Genomic DNA, 21243 nt, shown 5'->3' with positions numbered 1-21243 from the left:
ATCTGATACAAGGGACTTGCTGCTATGACGCGGGCCTTTGTCGCCTGGCAAGCCCGCAAACAGGTTCACGATGATGAGATGAGGTTGATGGGACCGACAGATCAAATCAGTGGTTGGATGGATGAGGCGCACCCAGCTCCACCACGGCTCCTCGCCTGACAGTGGGCACAGCAGCAGGCCACAGTGGACGCTGTCGCTGAAGTCAGGCGCCAGCACAGCGCTGCGAGCCCTGGACGGGCGACGGGGCGCGCGCACAATGGCGACCGGCGACCTGGGACCTCGCGCGGTACGTACCGTTTGGCGGCCATCCAGCCTATAAGCGCCCGCGCTCTGGCTGGGTCTGGAGGCGGACCAGGGACGGCCATGCCCGAAGCAGACTAGCGGCTCCCACTCCCTGGGCGGGTGAAAATTGAGAGGCAACATGAACCCTCACAATCACCAGCGCCTCCATCTTTTTTTCCACGGCGAGCAAATTTCGACTCGTCAACCCCAGACACCGGCAACGCTCGTCGGGGTCCCACGGAAACAAACAAAACATCGTCGGCCTCACCACCGCCGTCCGATCTCCCGATTTCATCACGCTCACGAGGCCCGAGCCTCTCCACGCCGCGTCCGTCTACGCGCACCGTGCCTGTTGCGCGTAGTCGCCGAGCCAAGCCGCAATCATGGGTACGTTGGCCGCCGCGCACCGCTCGCTGCCCCCCGCGATGCCTCGATCCCGACCCCGACGCCATCGCTAACGCGCCTCCTCGCCAGCTCCCAAGAAGAAGGAACAGCAGAAGATGTCCCTGGGGGACTTTCTGACTGATTCAGGTCCGTCTCTCCCCCGCCATGAGGCCACCTTGCGCCCCGCCTCCGCGTCGTCGCCCTCACCCCTCACCCGGCCCGCGATATGTCGCGCCCGACGTCGGCCCCTCGTCGTTGAGCGTGCCCCGCTGACCCTTTGCAGGATTTGGAGGAGGCTCTTGGGCCGACGAGGTTGAAGAAACCTATGGTGAGTCCGTCCCGTCCTCCCATCGTTGACGCGTCACTAACGCTGCACAGTGGCTACCGGTATGTGCAGATATCGATGACGCAGCATCGTCGACGCCTTGCTGACCCCTTCAGGCACCCAGCCGCTCCCCCCCAGCGACCGGTTTCGCCCTGGTGGTGGAAGTGGCTTGTCGTCTTGGCAGGACCGAGGTGAGCAGCACGCCTCCGTGCCGCTGTCGACGTGTCGACGTTTGCTGACCCCGGCCAAGGCTATTCCGTTCGCGAGAGGTCCCCGGCCCGGTTTCCGGATAAGCCTCCTTTTACCGCCCATCTCGGCAACTTGTCCTACGATGCTACGAACGATGCCGTTGGCGAGTTCTTCGAGGGCTGCGAGGTCGTCAGCGTCCGCATCATCGAGGACCGCGAGCTCATGCGCCCCAAGGGCTTCGGATATGTCGAGTTTGCCAACGCCGATGGCCTCAAGAAGGCCCTGGACCTCGACGGAGAATCGTTCCAGGGACGAATGATCAAGATCAAGGTCGCCGATCCTCGTACGTTTCCACATTGGACTTTATCTATGATGGTGCCTGACTGACCCGCTTTGCAGCTCGTGGCGGTGATAGCCGCGGCGGAGAGTCCATGCGCGACCTCAGCGACTGGACTCGCAAGGGTCCCCTTCCCGACCTTCCCGGCCGCAGCGGCGGTGGCGGTCGCCAGATGTCTGACTTTGGCGAGCGTCGCCCCCGCGACCCCGCCTTCGAGGGCCGTCCCGAGCGCCCGGCCGCCCGCGAACTGAACTGGGAGCGCAGAGGTCCGCTCGCCCCTATTGCGCAGGATGCTCCTGCGCCCCGCGACTCGAGCGTCGGCCCTGACGGTCTCGGCGAGCGCGGCGGTTCGCACCGCGGCCCCCGCGGCGGTGCCGGCGCTTGGGGCGAGGGCCGCCAGGAAGGCTCTCGTCCTCCCCGCCGCGACCTGCCCGAGCAGCGCGAGCGTGTTGTGACGGCCGCCGAGAAGGATCACCAGTGGCGCGACCGCATGCGTCCGGACGCCTCCAAGCCCGAGGGTACCTCCCGCGACGGCAGCGAGGCTCCTCCTTCGCCCGCCCTGTCCAATGCGACCCCCGCGGCCCCGGCCGGTCGCCCCCGCCTGAACCTGCAGAAGAGAACCGTCTCCGAAGCCACGGACGCCGTCGCCACTCCGTCCGGCGACTCCAAGGCCAGCCCCTTTGGCGCTGCCCGTCCCATCGACACGGCTACTCGCGAAAAGGAGATTGAGGAGAAGCGACAGCAGGCGCTGCGAGAGAAGCGCGAGGCCGACGAGAAGGCCAAGGAGGAGCGTCGCCAGGCCAAGCAGGCCGCTGCGGCCAAGGCCGAGGCCGAGGAAGGTGACGCCGCCGAGGAGGCCCCCAAGGAGGGCGAGGAGCAGCCTGCCACCGAGAGCAAGGAGGAGGAGGCGGCCGAGGCGGCCGAGACCCAGAACGGAGCGTCGGGCGAGGCCAAGGTCCCGATCCGGACCCGCGAACCGCGCGAGCCCAAGGAGGTCGTGTCCAACGTCAAGTCGAGAGCTCAGGAGGCTGGCAACTGGCGATCGGCATCCAACGAGCAGCGCCGCGGACCGCCCAGCGGACCCCGTGGCGGCCGCGGCGGCGGCGCCCCTCGCGGAGGACGCGGAGACGCACGCAGCCCGCGCGCCAACGGCTCGGCGGCCGCTTCGCCCGACGCGGAGGCGGCTCCTCCGACGGACGAGGATGGATGGACGACAGTACCGAACAAGAAGGGACGACAGGGCCGTCCCTTGGCGTCTTGAGCATTTAAAAGCAACGGAAAAGAGATTGTACATTTAGTCCCCGTTCGTCTTATTTCGGTTTACGACTATAGATGCCGTCGCAAGATGCCCGCCCGCCTTTCCTCCAGCAGCAGCCCAGCCACGAGGTGTCCTCGGACACACCGTACTCCAGCACAGCCGGGCACGGGCGTCTCGAGTTTGTTGAACAAGATGCCGTACAGGCCAGGCGACGCTTCTCTCTCCCCTCCCACGACACACGACGACGGAGACTACGGGACAGGATGCAGACGTGGGCGCTGCTTGTGTTTGAGCGCAGCAGCGGCGGCAGGCAGGCGGTGGACGGACGGCAAGGGATCATGTTGCGCGGCGGGAGTGGGAGCAGGCGGGCCGGCGCGCGGGATGATAATGGGGCTTTACGTACGGACTCTTTAACTGATGTGGCGCGGACTCATGATGGGTTTGTTCTATTTGAGAACTGTCAACTGATTTGTTTCATTCTATGGACGCTGCTGTGCGGTGTACTTGTCGGGCATGTATGTGTGCCGATGTGCTAGGTTGCGATGCGTAAGCTTGTGATGCTACCCCCTGGCATAGGCAGCCCAGCCCTGCCACTGGCAACCGAAACGCAAATCCTTGCCCTAGTGAGCCCTGCAGTCTCCTCGTGGTTCAGATCATTCGGCGGACCATGGCCTGACGTCGTTCACCTCAACGCCCGGGCCGCCGGACGACTCCACTCCGAAACCCCGGGCTCGGCCCGCCCCAAACCGACGACGACACGCCTCGCCCGCCCCGCAGGTGCTGTGCCCACGCCCTTTACAACCCAGCACGACACAGCATACCTAGCGCGTCCCCTGCCTCTGTCTCTCGGGCGTTTCGTCTCTCTCCTCTCATCGTATTATCTCAGAGCGTTCATCGTTTTCTTTACAAGCGTGGTGCACGAGAGTGTAGCGCGTCGCGTTTCCACCAGCAGGCAGAGGGCGACGAGACGGGGGCAGCGAGCAGCAAGCAGCCATGGGTGAACCGACGACGACGTCCACGATGGCGACGGCCACGGGCTTCACCGTCGCGGAGGGCCTCCCCGCGAGCCTCTCGCTCTCGCCGAGTGAGTTCCTGGCCGCACGGCCGCACATCCATCGGCTGATGGCTGCGTGCATGGTGTTTCGTCGGGGCGGTGGCGAGGACCGGGAGCAGCAGTGTCAACACCACCAAGAACAAGAAGAGGAGCAGCAGCAGCAGCAGCAGCAGCAGCAAGAGCAACAGCAGCAAGCACCGCCCCTCCAAACCCTCCTCATCCGCCGCGCCGCATCAGACTCCTACCCCCTCAAGTGGGAGATCCCCGGCGGCAGCGTCTCCACCGCGCGCGACGCCTCCGTCCTGCACGCCGCGGCGCGCGAGCTGCGCGAGGAGACGGGCCTGCGCGTGGCGCGCTTCCACTGCCCGCTGGGCATGGTGCCGGCGCCTCTTCCTGCCAACCCTCCTCCTGCCACGGCTGGGGTTGCTGCTGCTGCTTCTTCTTCGTTGGGGCATGAGGATGAGGCTGGGAATGGCAATGGGATTGGGTGCGAGGATGGGAATGGGAACGGGGACGAGCGGCTGTCGTCGCCGCCGGGCCTCGGCATCGCCCCGGAAGAGGAACACGCCCGCCAAGAACCCCACGACGAGGCCCTAACCGTCACGTTCTGGGAGACGGGCCGCCGGTGGGGCAAGGTGAGCCTGCTGGTGGACGTGCGGGAGGACGTGGCGCGCATCCCCTCGCGCGGGCGCATACCCGACCGCGACGTCGCCCCTGCGGCGGCGGCGGCGGCAGCAGCAGCAGCGACACCAGCGCCAGCAGTTGCCAACGAGGAGGCCGGGCCGTCGCCGCCCACAATCGTCATGGACCCCCGCGAGCACGAGGAATGGGCCTGGCTCACCGAGGAAGAGGTCCGGCGCGGGGCGGACGCGCGGGGCCGGCGGATGGAGTACACGAGCGAGGGGGTGTGGAGGGGGATACTGGCTGGGTTCGCGGCGAGGCGGGCGCTGCTGGACGAGGCGGGGGAGCAGAAGTAGAGAGCAGGGTCGATGGGCAGAGGCAGAGAGCGAGGCAGATGAGCAGAAGCAGGAGAAGAAGCCGGGGTGGACGAACAACGGCAAGATTTTGGAACACAAAAGGAGAGGTGGAAACAAGAGACAGATGGATGAGCCTGTATGGTAGAAGCACATATGAATATATACCAAGAACATGTCAGTGTCTGTGTAGAGGAGCCAGCCCAGACACCTAACCACCGTCAAGACCATCGTCGAGACGATCATCAAGGGCCACCTTCATCCCTCTCAGAGATGTCATCTCAACGCCAACGCCAACACCATACTGAAGCAGGCACAAGCACAAGCACAAGAACACACACGCCAAACATCACAATCATCATTGCCTCAACAAGTCAACTCCTCATCCCCTCACCACCACCAAACCCTCAATCACTCCGCTTCGCCATCTCCTCCCCCCCATAGTCATCCCACTCGTCCTCCTCGCCTCCCAACCCCCCTGGACCACTACCACCCCCCCTCACCCTCCTCGCCACCCACACGCCCAGCAGCGTCGCCCCCGCGCCCAGCAGGAACCAGCCCTCGAACCAGCCGTCCACGAAGCCCGGCCGCAGCGACGGCTGCCGACCGTGCTGCCCTCCGCCTGCACCACCACCACCACCGCCGCCCGCAGACTGCACCGAGGCGGCGCCGCCCCCGAGCATGCCCTCGAGCCCCCGCCCGCCCGCCTCGCGCGGCAGCTGGCCCCTCAGCAGCCAGCCCGCCGACACCACGTACGCGCCCGCCACCTCGCCCGTCGCCAGCGCCAGGTGCGCGCGCGCCTGGCGCAGCACCGCCGCGGGCATCCACCGCGCCAGGAGGTGGAACGTCTGCGCCGCGCTCCGCGCCGACGCCACCAGCATGAAGCCGCTCAGGGCGAAGCTCGCCGCCCGTGCCCACGCCAGCTGGTCCAGCTGCGGGTCCCAGTGCCGTGCCAGCAGGCCCAGGAACCGGCTCACCGGGTCGCTGCTCGAGAAGCTGCTGCCGCCGCTCGCAGGGTCCAGATAGTCCCCGGCGTTGTGGCCGGCCGAGGAGGAGAGAGAGCCGGCCGACCACCATGATGAAGAAGCCCGCCGTGCCGTCGTCAGGCACGTCGCCAGCACGCGGTACACGCAGTACACGCTGAAGATGTACGCTGGAATAAGCGTCAGCCGGCCCAGGACGGTAGACGCCCGCTGTGCCGCCGCACGGTGGCCCTTGATGACCTCCACGTTAGATGCCAGGTTCGCCTCCATGTCTTCGAGCCCGGCAATCTCGACGCGCAGCTGGCGCATCTCGGACTCTTCCGCCGACACGACTCCGCGCATCATGCTGATGCCGCCCATGACCTTGCCGACCAGCCCGCCCGATGATGTCGACGTCGACGACGTGGCGCCTGCCGTCTCGGCGGCGCGGCGCTCCAGCTGCTGCAGCCGGTGCCGCTTCGTGAGGAGCATCTCGCTCGTTGCATCCAGCCCGGCCTGCTTGCGGTTGACATCGGCCTCGGTCACGGGCCGCCCTCTGCGCCCCGGCGTGTCGATGAAGGTGTGCCACGGGGCCGACACGGAGGCAAAGCCCGCCAGCAGCGCCATGAGCGCGATGCCCACCACCCCTACGCGCTCGAGGCACGCCCGCGTCAGCATCTCCACAAACCCGACCTCATCGTCATCACCCTTGCGCCCCAGCATCCGGCCAATGGTCGACCTGGCAAGCGACTTGACCGGCTGCTGCCGGACGGCAGACTCGGGGACGACCCTGCCGACGGACCAAAAGGCAAACAGCCAGCCGCCAAACAGAAGTGCCTGCAGCGCCCACGCGACCTTCGGGACCCTGCCCTTGCTCGTCCGCTGGAAGCTCCAGCCCATGCCGCTCACCAGCGCGCGACACTCCATCCACGGCACCACCGCCACCAGCATGGCCAGCAGCGCAGGCACCACGACGGCCTCGCCCTTTGCCAGCTCCCTGCCGTGCACGCCTCCGCCCCCATTCGAGGCGCCAGCGCCTGCTGTCGCAATCTCGGCGAGTATCAGCATGCCCAGCGCGGCCGCCAGCCCGACCGTCGCGCCAAACGCCCAGGCGGCGCCCCTTCTGGCCCAGCTCTTGCGGCCGTGCTCGGCGTGGGCCTGGCGCAGTGACGCGGGTGCGTGCGCAGGGAGGACGTGGTCCTCACCGTCGCGGAAGGCGTCGTGGCCGGCGCCCAGCCGCGGGAAGACGTGTCGCGCCGCCAGTATCGCCACCAGCGCGAAGCAGCACGCGAATGGGGCCAGCGACACCACCGTCGAGAGTGTCACGGCGCGGCGCGAGGGCGCCGAGCAGGCGTCGGCCGTGGCGAGGCACGACGACGTGAAAGGCCACATGGCAGTTATCGCTGGTCTCGTTTCGTGGGGTCAAGGTGTCGTGGGAGGAAGCGGTGATGTGCTGACAATCGGCTGACTCGAAACTATGTCGTCGAGTAATTCGTGCGAGGTACGTAGGTAGGTACGGTATGTGTAACGTAAGAGGTCGTCGCTCGCCGCGGTAGGCGAGGCGAGCCGCCTTTGCTTCGTGTCACTTTGCTCGCTTGCTCGCTCGCTCGCACGCGGGGGCTTCCTCGCTATCGCGGTGTCATGCTGCTCCTGCTCCTGCTGGATCTGGTGTTTCTGCTCCCTTTGCGTGTGCCGCAGTCGCTGAACAATAGGCGTCTTTCGTTTCTGTCGGCATGCGACGACCGTAGATGTTTATGCGTCGAGGGGCCAAAGTATGGGCAAAAGTAAAATCGCAAGGTTACGTGTAACGTGTAAGAAGCGAGCAGCAAGGGCGGGCTGTCGTTGGAATCAATCAGACGAGGTTCACTGCCGTTCCCACGAAGACCCCCAGTCGGTCTGTCGTCAGCAGCGGGTCCCTGGCAGCCACCCAACACCCACCACGGTGGACGGGAGGGGCAGCACTCCGCAGAACCTCCAGCTGGAGGGCTTGGTGGAAGCGAACCACTGGGACGCCACCCCTACAGCATGGACGGCGGTACTTTGCAGGTACCCGCCTAACTTCCACGGAGGGGTGGCAGCGCTCATGAATGCCGTCCCTGAGGCTGCCGCACAGTCCAACGCAGTGTCCATTCCAATCCATTGCGGCAGCCCGCGGCAGGCCACCACCTTGCCTCAGCTTCCCAAGGTTGCTTCCAAGGTTGTGCGTGCGGCACAAATCCCCACGGTCTGGTGCCTGATAATTACCTGGTACGAGGTACATCAAATATACCTAAGGTAGTACCTCGCCCTTCACACCGGCACTTTGCATGTGTCATCACGAACTTCCAGCCCTGCACCGAGCTGCAGGCGTCCGCAGATCCACGAATCCCGCTGCTCGCCGGTGACGAGGCGTTGCGACGACATCGAAGCCGACCCCTGGACGCGCTCGTGGCATGACCATTCCGCCAACGGGCGCGCTCCCTCCCCCTCCGCGCGCGTGCTGGCAAGCATCGCAGCGTCTCGTATCGACCGCGCCGGCCGGCGCCATGCAGCGAATACGACGGCGGCATGCGACGCTACGCCTGCGTCTCGCCGCCGCTGGCCCATGATGCACCCCACGACGACGACTAACACGGCATCAAAGCAACGGCGGGATCGGTCAAGCACAACGCTGGGTTGTATTGAGATGTGCAGCTACACAATGACGCCTAAGCCTGTCTGGCGCGCTCGCTGCTCATTCTCTCTCTCAGTCTTAGTCCTCCCGCTTGCCCCGTCTATGGCAACACCCGAACCAAGATCCCAACACGCGCAAAAGGCTCCATAGGTCGCGGCGCTCGTCCTGTGCCTCGGCCTCCAAAGGCTCTACCGTCTTCTTGCCTGCCGTCCCTGCGGCATCCTCCACTTCGTCGCGCCTGCCATGTGTGTCGTCGACGGGGGCCGCTCTGGCGTCGAGGCCGAACGCGGCAGCAAGACGGGTCGCGAGGTTTGTCTTGGGCACTGCTCCTGCTTCACACCGAGCCGCGGCAGCAAGACGGGTCGCAAGGTTTGCCTTGGGCGCTGATCCTGCCTCCCGCTGTGCCGCGACAGCAAGACGGGTCGCAAGGTCTACCTTTGGGGCTGCTCCTGCTCCCCTCTGTGCCGCCACATCCTGGGTTGGCGAGGCAGTATCGCGAGCGGTTCTGTTCTCCGCCGGCAAAGCTCTGTCTTTCACAGGCGAGGTATCGCGAGCGGCACTGCTCTCCGCCGGCAAAGCTCCGTCGCCAACTGGCAAGGCATGGCTTCGAGCGGCACTCCTCTCCGCCGGCGAGGCAAAATCTCGCACGGCAATCCTTTCCGCCGCCAGGTCCTGGGCAAACTCCAGGCAATATTGCTTCGCGATGCGATGGCGAACGGCGTGGCTCTTTCGCAAAAACGCCACGCGGTTCCAGTACAGGGCGCGTTCGCGGCGCCTGTCTCGCGTGGGCCTCCGCCTGTGGCGGCTGTGAAGGCGCCCGTTCCGGTTCTCCAACGTTCCCCTGCGGGTTCTTCGTTCTAGGTTGTAGTTGCGTCGATACTCCCTGCGCAAGCGGGTCCTGCTACTGCAGTACGAGGCCGTGGGAGACGCCGACCTGTTTCTCACCTCCGTCGGGTGCAATGACGCCTTGCTCTCATCCACGGAACCATCGCATGCCTGTCCCAAAGTAGCTTGTGCTGCGAGTCGAGAGCTCGCTTTCCCATGCGCGTCGTGGGCGCCTTCCGCCTGCTCCGGAATCAACGAGAGCAGCCGCCCCCTCGTTGGCGGTTTCGGCGCTGGCTGGACACTGCTGCCGTGCCCCGCCTGCCCGTCAAACGTCTGCTAGACGGCGAATACATCATACTCCTCTGTAGCGGCTGTCGGACCTGTTTCGTGGAGTGGACATGGCTCAGGCACATTGCCGTCGTGGTGTACCGTAACGCCGGAACCCGGTGCGGCGCCGGGCCCCTCTTCCCGGCCCGTCTTCTTCTTCTATGAAGCGGCCTTGGCTTCCTGCGCCGTGTCTGACTTCTCGTCCGACTCGTCCGTATCGTCGTCGACGCCCATCTTCAGAGCGGCTGCCTCTCCCACCTCCATCTTGTGCAGCTGCTCCAGCTTCTGCTGCTGGGTGAGCGCCTGCTGGCCGTCGATAACGTCGAAGTCGCACTCCTCGTCGTCTTCGTCTTCGTCGCTGTCGCCGCGTTCGCTGGAGGGCGATGCGTCCACTAGACGCGTGGGTACGTCGGCGCCCGGGTGCGGGCTGGTCGGCCTGGAGCGCGGGCGCAGCTGGCTCGACGGGAGAGGCTTAATGGTCGGGTCGAACTTAGCGGGCAGGCCGAGCACCTTGGCGACCTGGTGGGCCTCTTCGTCGGGCGTGTTCTGGACCTCGAGCTCGTAGGTGCTGCTGGCCTCGCTGTCGGCCTCGTGGCGGCCGTGCGTCTTGGCCAGCATGCCCACATACGTCTGGCGGGTCGAGTCGTTTGCGCGCTTCACCTTCTTCTTGATGCGCTGCTCCGTCGGCCGCACGACCACGACGGGCACGGGAGAGTACTGCAGGCAGTACTTGGAGAACGAGTTGCGGGCGTTAACCAGCCCCTGGATGCCACCGAGCGACCGGCCCTTAGTGCCCACGATGAGCATGGCGGGTTGGTACATTTGAATCTGTCGGGGGGACGGGCTCTGGTCAGCGGGTGTACAAGAAAGCCAATGCTAGAGAGGGAGGGGAGTGCGCACCAGCTTTTGAAACGTCGCGTGCAGCTTGCCGACGGCGTACTCGAGGACGAAGCTGATGGCGCGATTGGCACCATTCTTTGCGAGAATGGCGTCCATGATGTGCCTCGCGTCGTCCTGGTACTGCTTGTCATTGTAGCGAATCTCCTTCTCGATGACTCGCACGCAGACAATTTCGTCGCCGTCGTCGACCAGCTCGTCGAGCAGCCACTGGATTGCATAGTCGGAGTACGAGTGCTCGTCGACGCCGACCATGAAGGTTCGTGACCGGCGGCGGGCCTGGTAGCCCTTGTGCTTGACGTTGAGCGTCAGCGACAGCGTGTTGTTCTTGGTGGCCTCGCCATTGGGCACGTTGTCGAAGCCGACGTGCCGCTGGAACCTGTCGTGCGGTGTCTCGGTTAGCGGCGCCATGACGGGCGGCGGTCGCAGCACAGGCGGGCAATGAAAGGCAGGGTGCGAGATAGAGAAGGCGAGCGGCGCCGCGGGGATAAGGGTTGCAGAGATGGAGAGGGGGAGGGGGATTGGATGATGGATAGTAGTAGATGAGACAACTGAGGTGCGAGGCGCATGTGCGGGCGGCGACGAGCGGGAGGGGAAGATGACATGACGCCCGCCGCGGCGCTGGCCGCGCTGGCGGCACTGGCGGCCTCGGGGTGGCCACTGCCCTGCATAGCCTCAACTTGGGGAAGGAGGAGCAGCCCAGCGGAGCCCAGCCCAGCCCGCCGGGAACGAACTAGCGAGGCCAGTAGCACGGTAAGACTGGAGGTGCCCGCCCGGGCGAGCGAGCGGGCGAGCGACTGGCTGCGCCCGGGAGCAGCGACCAGCGACCAGCGACCAGCGCTTGAACCCCCGCGCCCGACCGCGCGGCGCCAGGAGCCACCAGACAGGCCATCCGTGACCGCACCATTGAACCCAAGCTTGAAGCAGCGCCTTACTCGCGGCCAAGCGCAAGGCAGCGCGACGGGCGAGCAGTGGGAGCCTCGAGGAGGCTCGCGGGCGGGTGGGCAGCGGGGTAGGCGAGGTGAGAGGTTAATTCCAGCGGGGTACCCAAGCATCCAAGGCAGGCAGGTCGGGCTGGCTAGCCGCCTTCAGGCAATCAATGTGACAAGCTTCCACAGCCGGCCTGGCTGTTGCCCGCAAGTGGTGCCTCCGGCCAGTGGGGCTGCGTCTCGCTGGATGAATTGGAGGGACACGATGGTCTCGGGAGGGAAAGCCGGCCAAGCACGCCAGCATCATTCCAGCCGCGCGCACATGCACGCCGCCGTGACCCAGTTCCCCCTCGCTCGCTCACCCTCGGGGCCCGGCAAGGCAGAGAGCACATGGCAAGGGAAGCTTCGGCCGGGGACAACAGGCGCGCCAGTGTCTCCTCTGCCGCCGCCACCGCCGTGCGCGACCGCATCCACTGGGCCACGCCGCCGACGGGCACCGCACCATGATGCGCGCGACACGCCGGCGCCGCCTGCCCATCAACGAGCAATCCCGGTCACCCGGCCAGCGCTGGCGGAATAACTCTAAACTCGCCCGGATCTCGCCAGCACAGGACCGGCAGGCGGGCTCATCAGGGCGGGCGGGCTAGCAGCCATCGCACCAAGGGTCGGGTGGCTCCATGCCATGGACCCCAAAGCCGGGCACAGCGCAGCGTGCCGCTCCACCCGAGAGCCGCCGACGTGGGGACCGCAGCGACGACCAGGCGTCTGTTCTGGGGCATGATGGGCGCAAAAGGGAGGGCCCGTCCCGGAACTGGGTGCCGAGCTGGTGTGCAGTGCATAACACGGGCGACGAGGGGCCAGTCACTTATAACAAGGCGCCCTCGCGCAACCCGAGGGTGGTGTCATGTCTCAACCCATCCATTCTTCATGGGTGTCTCTCCTTCTTTGTTAGACTCGCCGATGCGACGTCACTCGACGACGCTCGACGAGCCGGCAGCAACTCGACGGGATGGACACTGAATGAAAAATCAAGATGCTTACCTTTGGTGAGGTGGCGACGGCGCTCGAGAGCGCGACTCGCTTGCCGGTGACAGCGCCCTGTCCATGGGCGACGAGGCTCGCAGCTGTCGGAAGCTGATGGACGAAATCGATCGCTTCCGGCTCCACGCGTTGACGAGATCGTCGACCGTCGCATAATCGGGCCTCGGCAGCACATCCTGGAACGAGACGCTCGACTTGCGTGGCTCGGCTGACGCCAGGGACTGGCTGGAGAGGCTTCGGAGGCTGATGGACGACACCGACTGTTTCCTGGGAGCGCCGCGGTCCGAGCCCTCGTTGGACGAGCCGTTGGAGGATTCGTTGGAGCCGCCGTTGGACGAGCGGTTGGAGCCCGCGATGCTTGCCGACCCGGACGAGTCACGCCTCGGCAGCTGGTCCTGGAAGGTGATGCTGAGCTTGCGCGGCTGCGTCGATGCCGTCGTGGCGACCGACGCCCGCCGCTCCAGCTCATTGGCGGCCGGGACGGGCGGCTGTCCGGAGAGGCCAGCAGACATGCTGACGCCGCTGTCAGCGGGCCGATCCGCCCGGGCTTGGTCCTTGGTCTCGGCCGCCGGTGACGCTGGCGGGAAGAAGTAGTCGCCAGCGGCGACGTCGTTGCCGTTGGTGCCATCAGGGCCGGTGGTGCTCTTGGCGCCGCTGGCCTCGAGGCTGCCGGCGACGTCGTTGGAACCTTCGGTGCCGCTGGAGGAGGCGTTGGTGCTGTCACTATCGCTGCTGCTGCTGCCGGGCTTCTTGTGCGTCGCCTCTGGGGCAGCCGTCATGGGCGAGACATCCGAGTCTTCGCTCACCAGCGGGGGTGAGTCCACGGTTGGCCGCAGGGCGGCAGGCTTGCTGACGCTGCTCCTGCTTGGCCTCGGCTCGCGGCTGCCATGGGGGATGCGCCTAACGCGGCCGTCGGCGTGGTCGCCGCCGGAGGCATCGGTTATGCACGCGAAAGCCTTGGCCCCGTGGCAGGAAAAGGCCGAGAATAGGGAGCGCTTGCGCTGGCGGAGGGGAGGACGGAGGGGAGGAGGAAAGGGGGGGTCCGACTGGTGAGCCACGGCGGCGACGTCCGGGTGGGCGCTGGCCTGAGGGCCGGCCGTCGTGGTCGATGTGGTCGATATGGTTGATATGGCCGCTGCCGCAATCTCGCAGGGACAGCAGGGACCGGTCCAATGAACGAATGCTCGGGCTGGCTCCGGTCTCACCTGGGGGCGCAGGGTGGGTGGCGGGCGAGGCGAGCGACTCAGGTCGCAGGGTGAGTCCAAGACAAAGAGATCTTGCCGTGTCACAGATCGGCAAAAAGATGCCGGCTCGGGCCACACAAACGGGCGCACAAACGGCCACGCGGCGGCAAGGCGCAGGCGCAGGCACGGCACTCAAACGGGCGTGCAGGCGGGACGGGACTGCCGCGCGCCGTCTTGGCGGGACAGCGTTTCGACGACGGGCGAGAGGGCGGGTTGGAGCCGTGCAAGGACGACCAGATCGAGAACGACGTCGACGGCGATGACGATGGCGATGGCGACCGGGTCAGGCGATGGGGTTGCGCGAGAGGCGGCAAGTGGTGAGCGCGCGGCGGGGAGAAGAAGCTGCAAGCCGGCAGGCGGGCAGGTCGTAGATGATGTAAAACGGAGGGTGCTTGCTGTTTTCGAACAGGGCGGCGACGACAACGACGACTGTGAAGATGATGATGGAGCCGCCGATGATTATGAAGGTGGTAGTGGCAATGCTGGAGGCCCGCGGTGGTGGTATCGGCCGTGGTGGTAGTCGAAACCGACGGCGAGAACGGAAGGAGGTATCGAGATCGAACCCTCTGGCGCTTCTTCAGGCAGCTTCGAGCTGTGTCGTCAAGGCGAGATAGGTAGGTAGATCGGTAGGTAGGTGTGCCTGCAGCGGGCGGCAGGGGAAGAGAAAAAGGCGAGATAACAAGGACAGGTGCAGAAGAGAAGTGGGAGAAGAAGGAAGAGGAGGAAGGAGAACCGCTCGAGCTCCAACAAAAGTCGGCAGCGGCGGTGTATGCGATGATGCGATGCGATGCGCAGGAGGTTCTGCGTGGTTGCAGGAACGAAGCTTGAGCTCGAACGGGAACGGCGAGGCACAGCAAGCAAACAACCTGGAAGGCAAGGCAAGGCTTGAGGTATGGCAAGGCAAGGCAAGGCGAGGTAAGGCGAGGTCCAGGGTCCCGTCATGCAGCGGGAGTCCAGAAACAGGTACCTTAAAGTCCAGGCCGGGGGGGTGGTGGTGGTGGCCAGCAGTGGAAGGCGGGCACACACAGGCGCCGCGCACAGGTCCCGGGCTGGTACCGCTGTTGCAGGTGCCAGGCGCAGGCTGCAGCCCAGTGGAGCGCGCGAGGTGGTTGCTGCTGCGGGCAGAGCCCAGTGCAGGTGCCCAGAGAATAGGTAGGTCGGGTGGTCCGTGAGGTGTGTGAGGTGCAGCGCAGTCAAATCAGTGTACAGTGCTGCAGTGCCGGGCTCTGGGTGAGGTCCAGTGGTCCTCGGTGGCCGTGTTCACTGTTCACCACTGTAAGCCAACCCAAGTGAGTGCGCCGTGTGAAGTGAGGGTACCGGGCTGGTACGAGGCGCCAGTACCGGTACCTGAGGTGAGGTGACGCAGCTGAGGTGATCCCGGGGATGGGATCACGGGCAGCTCACACCGCACAGCACACCCGCGCAGCGCAGCACAGCACAGCAAAGCACAGCAACCGCGGCGATGGAAGAAGGTGTGGCGGCGGAGAAGGGGGGCGGGGCAGCGGACAGACAGCTCGCTGCTGCTGGCGCTATGGATGGGCTAAGGTAGCGGGCCGGGGCACAAGGGAGGGGAGCTTGGACCACCCCGGGCGCACCTAAATTGCCAACCTTGAAAATTGACGGGGTGAGTTTTGGGCTGATCTGACCTGACGGGGAGCCACAGGCACTGGGCGGCGCCAGAAGGTCGCCACACACCCTGCAGGCGTCGGGCTCGCGGTGGGGGCTTGCCGTACCTTGGGTTTGTGGTGGAGGTCCGCAGCACGCAGCACGGACTGGGGGGGTCCCCTGTTAGGTTCAAGGTTCTCTCGCTGGGGTGTGGTGGTGGTTGATGGCGGATGGCGGCGCACCGGTAGTGCTGCTGCGCTGCTGCTGCGCTGCTGCTGCGCTGCTGCTGTCGCTGTCGCTGTCGCTGCCGCTGCCGCTGCCGCTGCACTGTAATGGAAATAAGGTGAGGCGTCACGCGGCGTGTAGTGTAAATGCCGGTGCCCTATGGAGTCCTGTGCGTTGCTGCACTTGCGTACGTACGCGCCAGCAATAACCGCCGGTGGGCAGCCGGGCAAGGTGATGATAATAATAATAATGATATCCGCCGTCCGTCGTTTGGGGTGGTGCCTGCTCCGTGCGGCCTGCAATGACGTTGACGCTGATGACGGGTGATGATGATGCTCGACGGGCAGCAAGGGCCACGCAGTCGTCACACACACTCCAGAAGGATGGAACCCAGCCCGAGGATTTGACTATCGGTGGGTGTGCCGGGGTGGACACGGGCAGAAATTGTCCTTCTTTGACTCGGGGTCGAGGGGGTGATTTCACGGCAGTCCCGGTCTCTCTCTCCCTTTTCTTTCTCTTCTTCTCTCGCTTGCTGGGTTTTGATGCTGGTCCTGCTGCTGCTGCTGCTGACAGGGCCCTTCTCCCCCTTGGGCGGCCCACGGGTACGGACCGTCCCCGTCGATTCGCTGGCCGGGGATGGGATACCTGTTGACCGGTTCGCGGCAGCCGGCCAACCTTACAGATTGCAGGCGCGCGGCGGCGGGGATGACGCACGCAATCGCGGTCGCAGAACGCAAGCGGAAGCACTCCGGGGCAGCTCTTCTCCCTCCCTGCTGATGGGCTTGTGATAATGGGCCGATGTCCGCTCAGTAGTCGGTGTCGGTGGTTGGTAGTCGGTATTACCGGCTAGTAGTAATACTGCTGACGGGCTGCTTTTCTGCTTGCCGATGCGCGGGCCAGCAAGGGGGGGTTTCCAAAGCGGTAGTGGTGTTTTGTCAAGCGTATGTAGGTATTCGTGTGGTGTGGGCTTACACGGGATCGCTTGACCGTCGCACCGGATACGATGCGCGATGGTGAGTGAGCTGCTGCTGCTGCTGCTGCTGCTGCGGCCACCGCTTTTGCCGCTGCGGTGCGTGCGCAGCCTGGTCGTCTCGTTTCCCCAGCCAGTCACCTGATGCGGGGAGGGGAGTCACCTGATGGGACGCCGGACCCGACGGACAAGTCCTGTGTTATTTCTTTCTTATTTACTCGGTTGTTGCCGAGGAAGAAGAGAAGAACAGATGGGGGAAATTGCCCGAAGGGGGAGGGGGGGAAGGCTGTGCCGATTCGCGCTACCGAATGAAGCTCGACGCCGTCGGAGGGATCGTGTCTCGGCGCGCGTTCAAGAACGGGAGATGAGATGCGACGCGGGATACGATACGATGAGATGAGATGGGATGAGATGCGGCTCGGCAGGTGTATGAGTATGGTGAGCACGGCGTGTACTAGATGGGTAACTGCCGCGCCTTGTGCCACGCGAAAAACAGCTGCAGCAGGTCGCGTCGGGAGCGGGACGTGTAGATGAGACGGTGTCCGACGGTGAACAAGCAAAGCCCTCGGGTGAGTCGACGGGCAGTGCACGGAGTCGTATCCTGCAGTACGCGAAGCGAAGCGGGTGGTGGTGTGATGTCTGCCTTGTTGTTGTCGTTGTTGCCCCTCGGCTGTCAACGGTGTCAGGCACGCGAGGCGACGAGACGGGGCGGCTGCGCGTCGTGCTTCTGCTGCTGCTGCTGCTGCGATGCGACGACGATGCGGCGCGCGGGAGACGGTGGTGACGATACTGTGCTACGGCGGTGAGGAGCAGGGGCTCGCATCTCTTCAGGGTTTCTTGTCGCGAGCGGGTTTGGGGGTTGGGGCTTGGCCGAGATCTTTTGCTTGTCTTGTTCTCGTGCTCGGTTCACTGCTTGCGCTCTATCTCTCCGTCTCTTGTCTCTCTCTCTATGGCGGTATGTACGTGGTATGCACAGAGTATCGTCGTCGCCCGACTCGTGTGGGCTGGTGCCAGTGGGGTTATACCGGGCACTCTCTTCTCAGCCTCTGTACTCTCCACCGAGGGAGGACAGACGGACGGAACAGTGGACGGTGTTTTGCCGTTGGGCGTGTTTCTGCAGGGCAGGCAGGGGCGGGCAGGGCAAGAAGGGGGGAAAGATGGAGCCGAAACAAGGTTATATTTATTGCTATTTATTCTTGCGGCCGGTGGCGGGCTCTGGCTCGCTCTCTCGCTCGCTCTCTTTCTTCTCCAACATCTAACGTGCTGCTGTGGGAGGGGGGTGGACAAAAACCTGGCGCGGGGGGGTTTTGGGTTTGGGTTGGAGGAGGGACTGGACACAGGCACGCACGCACGCACGCACCACACACATACGTCTGCGGCGGCTGCTGGTCCTGACCCGGTGGGGGGGAGCCCAACGGCGCGGCGCGGCGTGTGTGTGTGTGAGTGTGAGTGTCTATATGTGAGGGAGCCGTGACGTGAGGTGATGTGACGGGGAGAGGCCAAGACGACAGACAGCCCGACAGACAGATGGAGAGTCTGTGCGCGGTGCGGAAGCCAAGCAGCAGCATGTGGGATGCGATGCCATGCGCGCGGGGGACGACGACATGGGACGGCATCCATCAAATCTCAAACGGAAAACCAGATATTGATTCATCATACTACTCCGTACGTACCAACTAGTTAGTCCGTCAAGCAGCCCCTCGATCCCTCCCTCCCTCCCACCGCTGTGCCGCGCGCTGAAGACTTTCAACCCTGTCCCGTGTACTGAGTAGCACAGTCAGATGGATTCCACATGGGGGCATCTGCTGGGGGATGGGTGGATGGATCGCCCAGGATCAGGACGATGATGACGGATGGAAGGACGGGCCAGACATGGACGACCCCAAGCGAGCGAGCGCGCGCGCGCGCGCCTTTCAGCTGCAACGCGTGCCAAGACGACGGGCTGCAGCCGCGGCCGCCCTCTGATGCCGGACAGAGGCCGACACGCCACTCCGCCGTGCCGACGACGGATGCTTGGCCATGCCGCTCCAGTTCCCCCCCTCCGCCGCGCATCATCGTCATGGCCCAGCACAACCACCAAGCATCCCGGGCTAGTCTTGGACAAAAAGCCCCATGGTCCATGTCATGGTACCAGGATAACTAAGTTACCGAAAGGAGTGACATAGCCCGTGCCGTGCACCCCAGGGACTTGTGCATTGCCCCCCGAGTTCCGGCTATCGCAAGGGGGTAACTACGCGGAGTGTTGTAGCGCAATACGGACTGCCGAGTTAGTTGGGCATCTTGGACGGATCTGGGGGCTGAGACTCGGCGCTGTTGTTTGTTTTTTTGCACATACGTACGTACATACGGACGTACTGTAGTATTCCGGCTCCAAGGTTAAAAAGTAAGCTTGTGTCGACGCCATGCATCCCGTCCGTGCCATGCTTCCCCCTCCCCTCCCATCTCTCCCCTCCCATCTCCGTCCTGCTGCTGCTGCTGCCATGTGCCACTCCCGCCCGATGTGTTCCCCCCCCCAATGCCACGCCCATGTCCGACCAGGATCCCTTCCCACCCAGCCATGCATCCTGCCTGTCCAGCCAAGCAGCAATCATCGGCTCGCTCGCCCTCTCGTGCCATCCTTTCTCGGACGCCGAGACGCTTCAGGTTTCTCGGCGGGCTCGGCGGCCGGCCGCCTGCCTGTCAGCCCTCTCGGCATTCCCCAATCTCGTCCACGGGCGCCGCCACAGGTCTGAGCAGACAAAGGATCCCTTGTAGTACATACACACCTACACACTCTCACTGCTGTCCTGTTCTGTTATGACTTGCTATTACGCAACAGCCCACCCCCCTTTTCCCTCTTCCCCAGTCCATGGCGCATGCAGTACAATAAATGAATACATACGGCATCTACGCAATGCGTGTGTGCGTGTCTGTCTTTCTCCGTCCATGCCGGCTGCATCCCCCATCCCCCATCCCCCACGCGCCCGCCCGCATGGCCCGCCTGCCTCGTTGGATCTGCCGACGGCCATATCTGACGATCGCTTCGGCCCGGCTCGACCTGAATTAATACCGTCTCGCCCCCCTACCTACCCACCCAACCCAAGGTAATTAACTGCTGCTAACCCGCCCCAAGGCCGCCCCTCCGTCCTCCGGTCTCTTCCCCCCTCCCCCGGTCCCGAGCTCCCGTTCGCTTTTCCCCCCTCCATCGCCCACCCCGCGGCGGGGCTTCTCACCTTTGCTCCGCGAGTTGCGGACTTGCGACTGTCAGCGTCGACGCACCGCCCCGACGCCGAGCCCGGCCCGTGACAATTGCATGTGGGTTATACGTGTAGGTAGTTACGCGTCAAGCCCAGACGGACGGCCGGGGGCTGCCAGCGTGATTTTCGCAGCTCTGCACACTTTGTAGGCGCTGCCTTGTCCAGCTGTGTATTATGTCTTCCTCCCCCGCTGTGTCGCCGTCGTCCGCCTGGCCTTACGCTCGCGTCGCACAGCGTCTGCGCCGGACGGCTGGCCCTTCAGGGATGCATACCACATCCCATAATCCTGCACAACACACTCGCGCCACATTCGCCGCCGTAGCAAGCCCCTCCATCCATCCATGATCCATCCGCACCCATGCCCTTAACCGACCTTATCTCACAGCCGCCCCCGCCCCCGTAACTGGAGCTCCGACTTTCCACCCCAGCTTGTGCATAGAGTAACCACAGGCAAGCGTACGTACGTAGTACATACACCTCGAAGAGCGCAGGGACCAGCCCGCACTCGCGCGTTGATCGACACACTGCCCTTTGGCGCACGGCGCACGGCGCGCAAACCGCTCCCGCGGCTCCAACCCTGACGCGGGCTTCCATCCCAGCAGCAGACCGCCGCCGCCCGCTGCGTGAGGCCCCGAGGGGGAAAAGGGGGTGGGGAGGATGGGATATTGTTAGACGGAGGGTCTTGTGCGCGCGTGCGGACCCTAATCATGTAGGTAGGTAGGTAGGGGCGCCAAGGCGGTCGCCCAGGACCTTCACCGCTTGCTGCCATGGTGGAACGTGCACGCAGAGTTGGGTGCTAGATCTTGGGCGAGGAGTTGAGCACTCGTGAGCACTGCTGGGTGGTACTGTACGGTACATGTCCGCAACGATGCAGCAGCGTACAGTACACGCAAGGCAGTAGTTGGATACATACAGTATCTGGACTAAAAATGTCACCGCTATACCTTACCCCGTGAGGGCGAGTGTCACATCGGCCGTGCCGCCGGGTTGGCAGGTCCGTATTCCCGGAGTCAGGTATCCCCTCGGTCCGCGGCTGATGACCGTTGACAGCGTGTCAACTTGGATTCTTCATACAGAGAAGTTCCCCTATGCCGTTCGTTCTGTCCACAAGGCATGCCTGTCTACTTGAGTCTCATGGCTCTTCAGTTCCCGAATGCTAGCTCCGCCAGCGAGGAGACAGGACAAGAATACAAACATGATGCTATAGTACCTGCCCTTTGCAAAACTCATTCACAACTCATCTCAGAGGCTCCCGTGGCGCTCTCTTGGCCCCCCACGCTCGCCCCATGGGACCAGCACACAGCCGCCCGGGTGCATGCTGTGCGCTCCCCGTCTCCCCACACTCGCCCGCCCGCCAGCCTCCTTCCTCGGGGCATGCCCGTGGGGACAATGCGTTGTCTCTCTGCCCTCGACTTTTGCTCTACTATCCTGCGCCAAGGATCAGTACAGTACAGAACTGTACATCAGGACACGTACAATATCTACCGGGGTGTGGTTTGATGTTGGACGAGTGCGTGCAGTACAAA

At 64.5% G+C, this 21243-nt stretch overlaps 5 protein-coding genes across 5 annotated transcripts; 2 read left to right on the top strand and 3 right to left on the bottom strand.

Moving 5' to 3' along the window:
* Nucleotides 1-665: 665 nt before the first annotated feature.
* On the top strand, nucleotides 666-2778 carry PLICBS_002187 (uncharacterized protein; the record flags this gene model as incomplete). Its single annotated transcript, XM_018321820.2, has 7 exons — nucleotides 666-669; nucleotides 757-813; nucleotides 950-994; nucleotides 1045-1053; nucleotides 1108-1182; nucleotides 1242-1523; nucleotides 1580-2778. The coding sequence occupies 7 exons, from the start codon at nucleotides 666-668 to the stop codon at nucleotides 2776-2778; spliced, it is 1671 nt and encodes a 556-aa protein (XP_018179300.2).
* A 990-nt stretch (nucleotides 2779-3768) lies between these two features.
* PLICBS_002186 (uncharacterized protein) lies at nucleotides 3769-4806 on the top strand (the record flags this gene model as incomplete). Its single annotated transcript, XM_018321819.1, has 1 exon — nucleotides 3769-4806. The coding sequence occupies one exon, from the start codon at nucleotides 3769-3771 to the stop codon at nucleotides 4804-4806; it is 1038 nt and encodes a 345-aa protein (XP_018179299.1).
* Nucleotides 4807-5210: 404 nt separating this feature from the next.
* Nucleotides 5211-7157, bottom strand: PLICBS_002185 (uncharacterized protein; the record flags this gene model as incomplete). The annotated part of the gene is made up of 1 exon (XM_018321818.2): nucleotides 5211-7157. One exon carries the CDS (start codon nucleotides 7155-7157, stop codon nucleotides 5211-5213), a length of 1947 nt encoding a protein of 648 aa, XP_018179298.1.
* Nucleotides 7158-9729: 2572 nt separating this feature from the next.
* PLICBS_002184 (uncharacterized protein) lies at nucleotides 9730-10878 on the bottom strand (the record flags this gene model as incomplete). Its single annotated transcript, XM_018321817.2, has 2 exons — nucleotides 9730-10398; nucleotides 10471-10878. The coding sequence occupies 2 exons, from the start codon at nucleotides 10876-10878 to the stop codon at nucleotides 9730-9732; spliced, it is 1077 nt and encodes a 358-aa protein (XP_018179297.2).
* A 1555-nt stretch (nucleotides 10879-12433) lies between these two features.
* Nucleotides 12434-13216, bottom strand: PLICBS_002183 (uncharacterized protein; the record flags this gene model as incomplete). The annotated part of the gene is made up of 1 exon (XM_065599973.1): nucleotides 12434-13216. The coding sequence occupies one exon, from the start codon at nucleotides 13214-13216 to the stop codon at nucleotides 12434-12436; it is 783 nt and encodes a 260-aa protein (XP_065456045.1).
* Between the last annotated feature and the right edge of the window lie 8027 nt (nucleotides 13217-21243).

This window comes from Purpureocillium lilacinum (assembly GCF_023168085.1).
Source record: "Purpureocillium lilacinum CBS 284.36 DNA, scaffold_2, whole genome shotgun sequence".
NCBI lineage: Eukaryota > Fungi > Ascomycota > Sordariomycetes > Hypocreales > Ophiocordycipitaceae > Purpureocillium > Purpureocillium lilacinum.
This window is presented reverse-complemented; position numbering and strand designations above follow the sequence as displayed.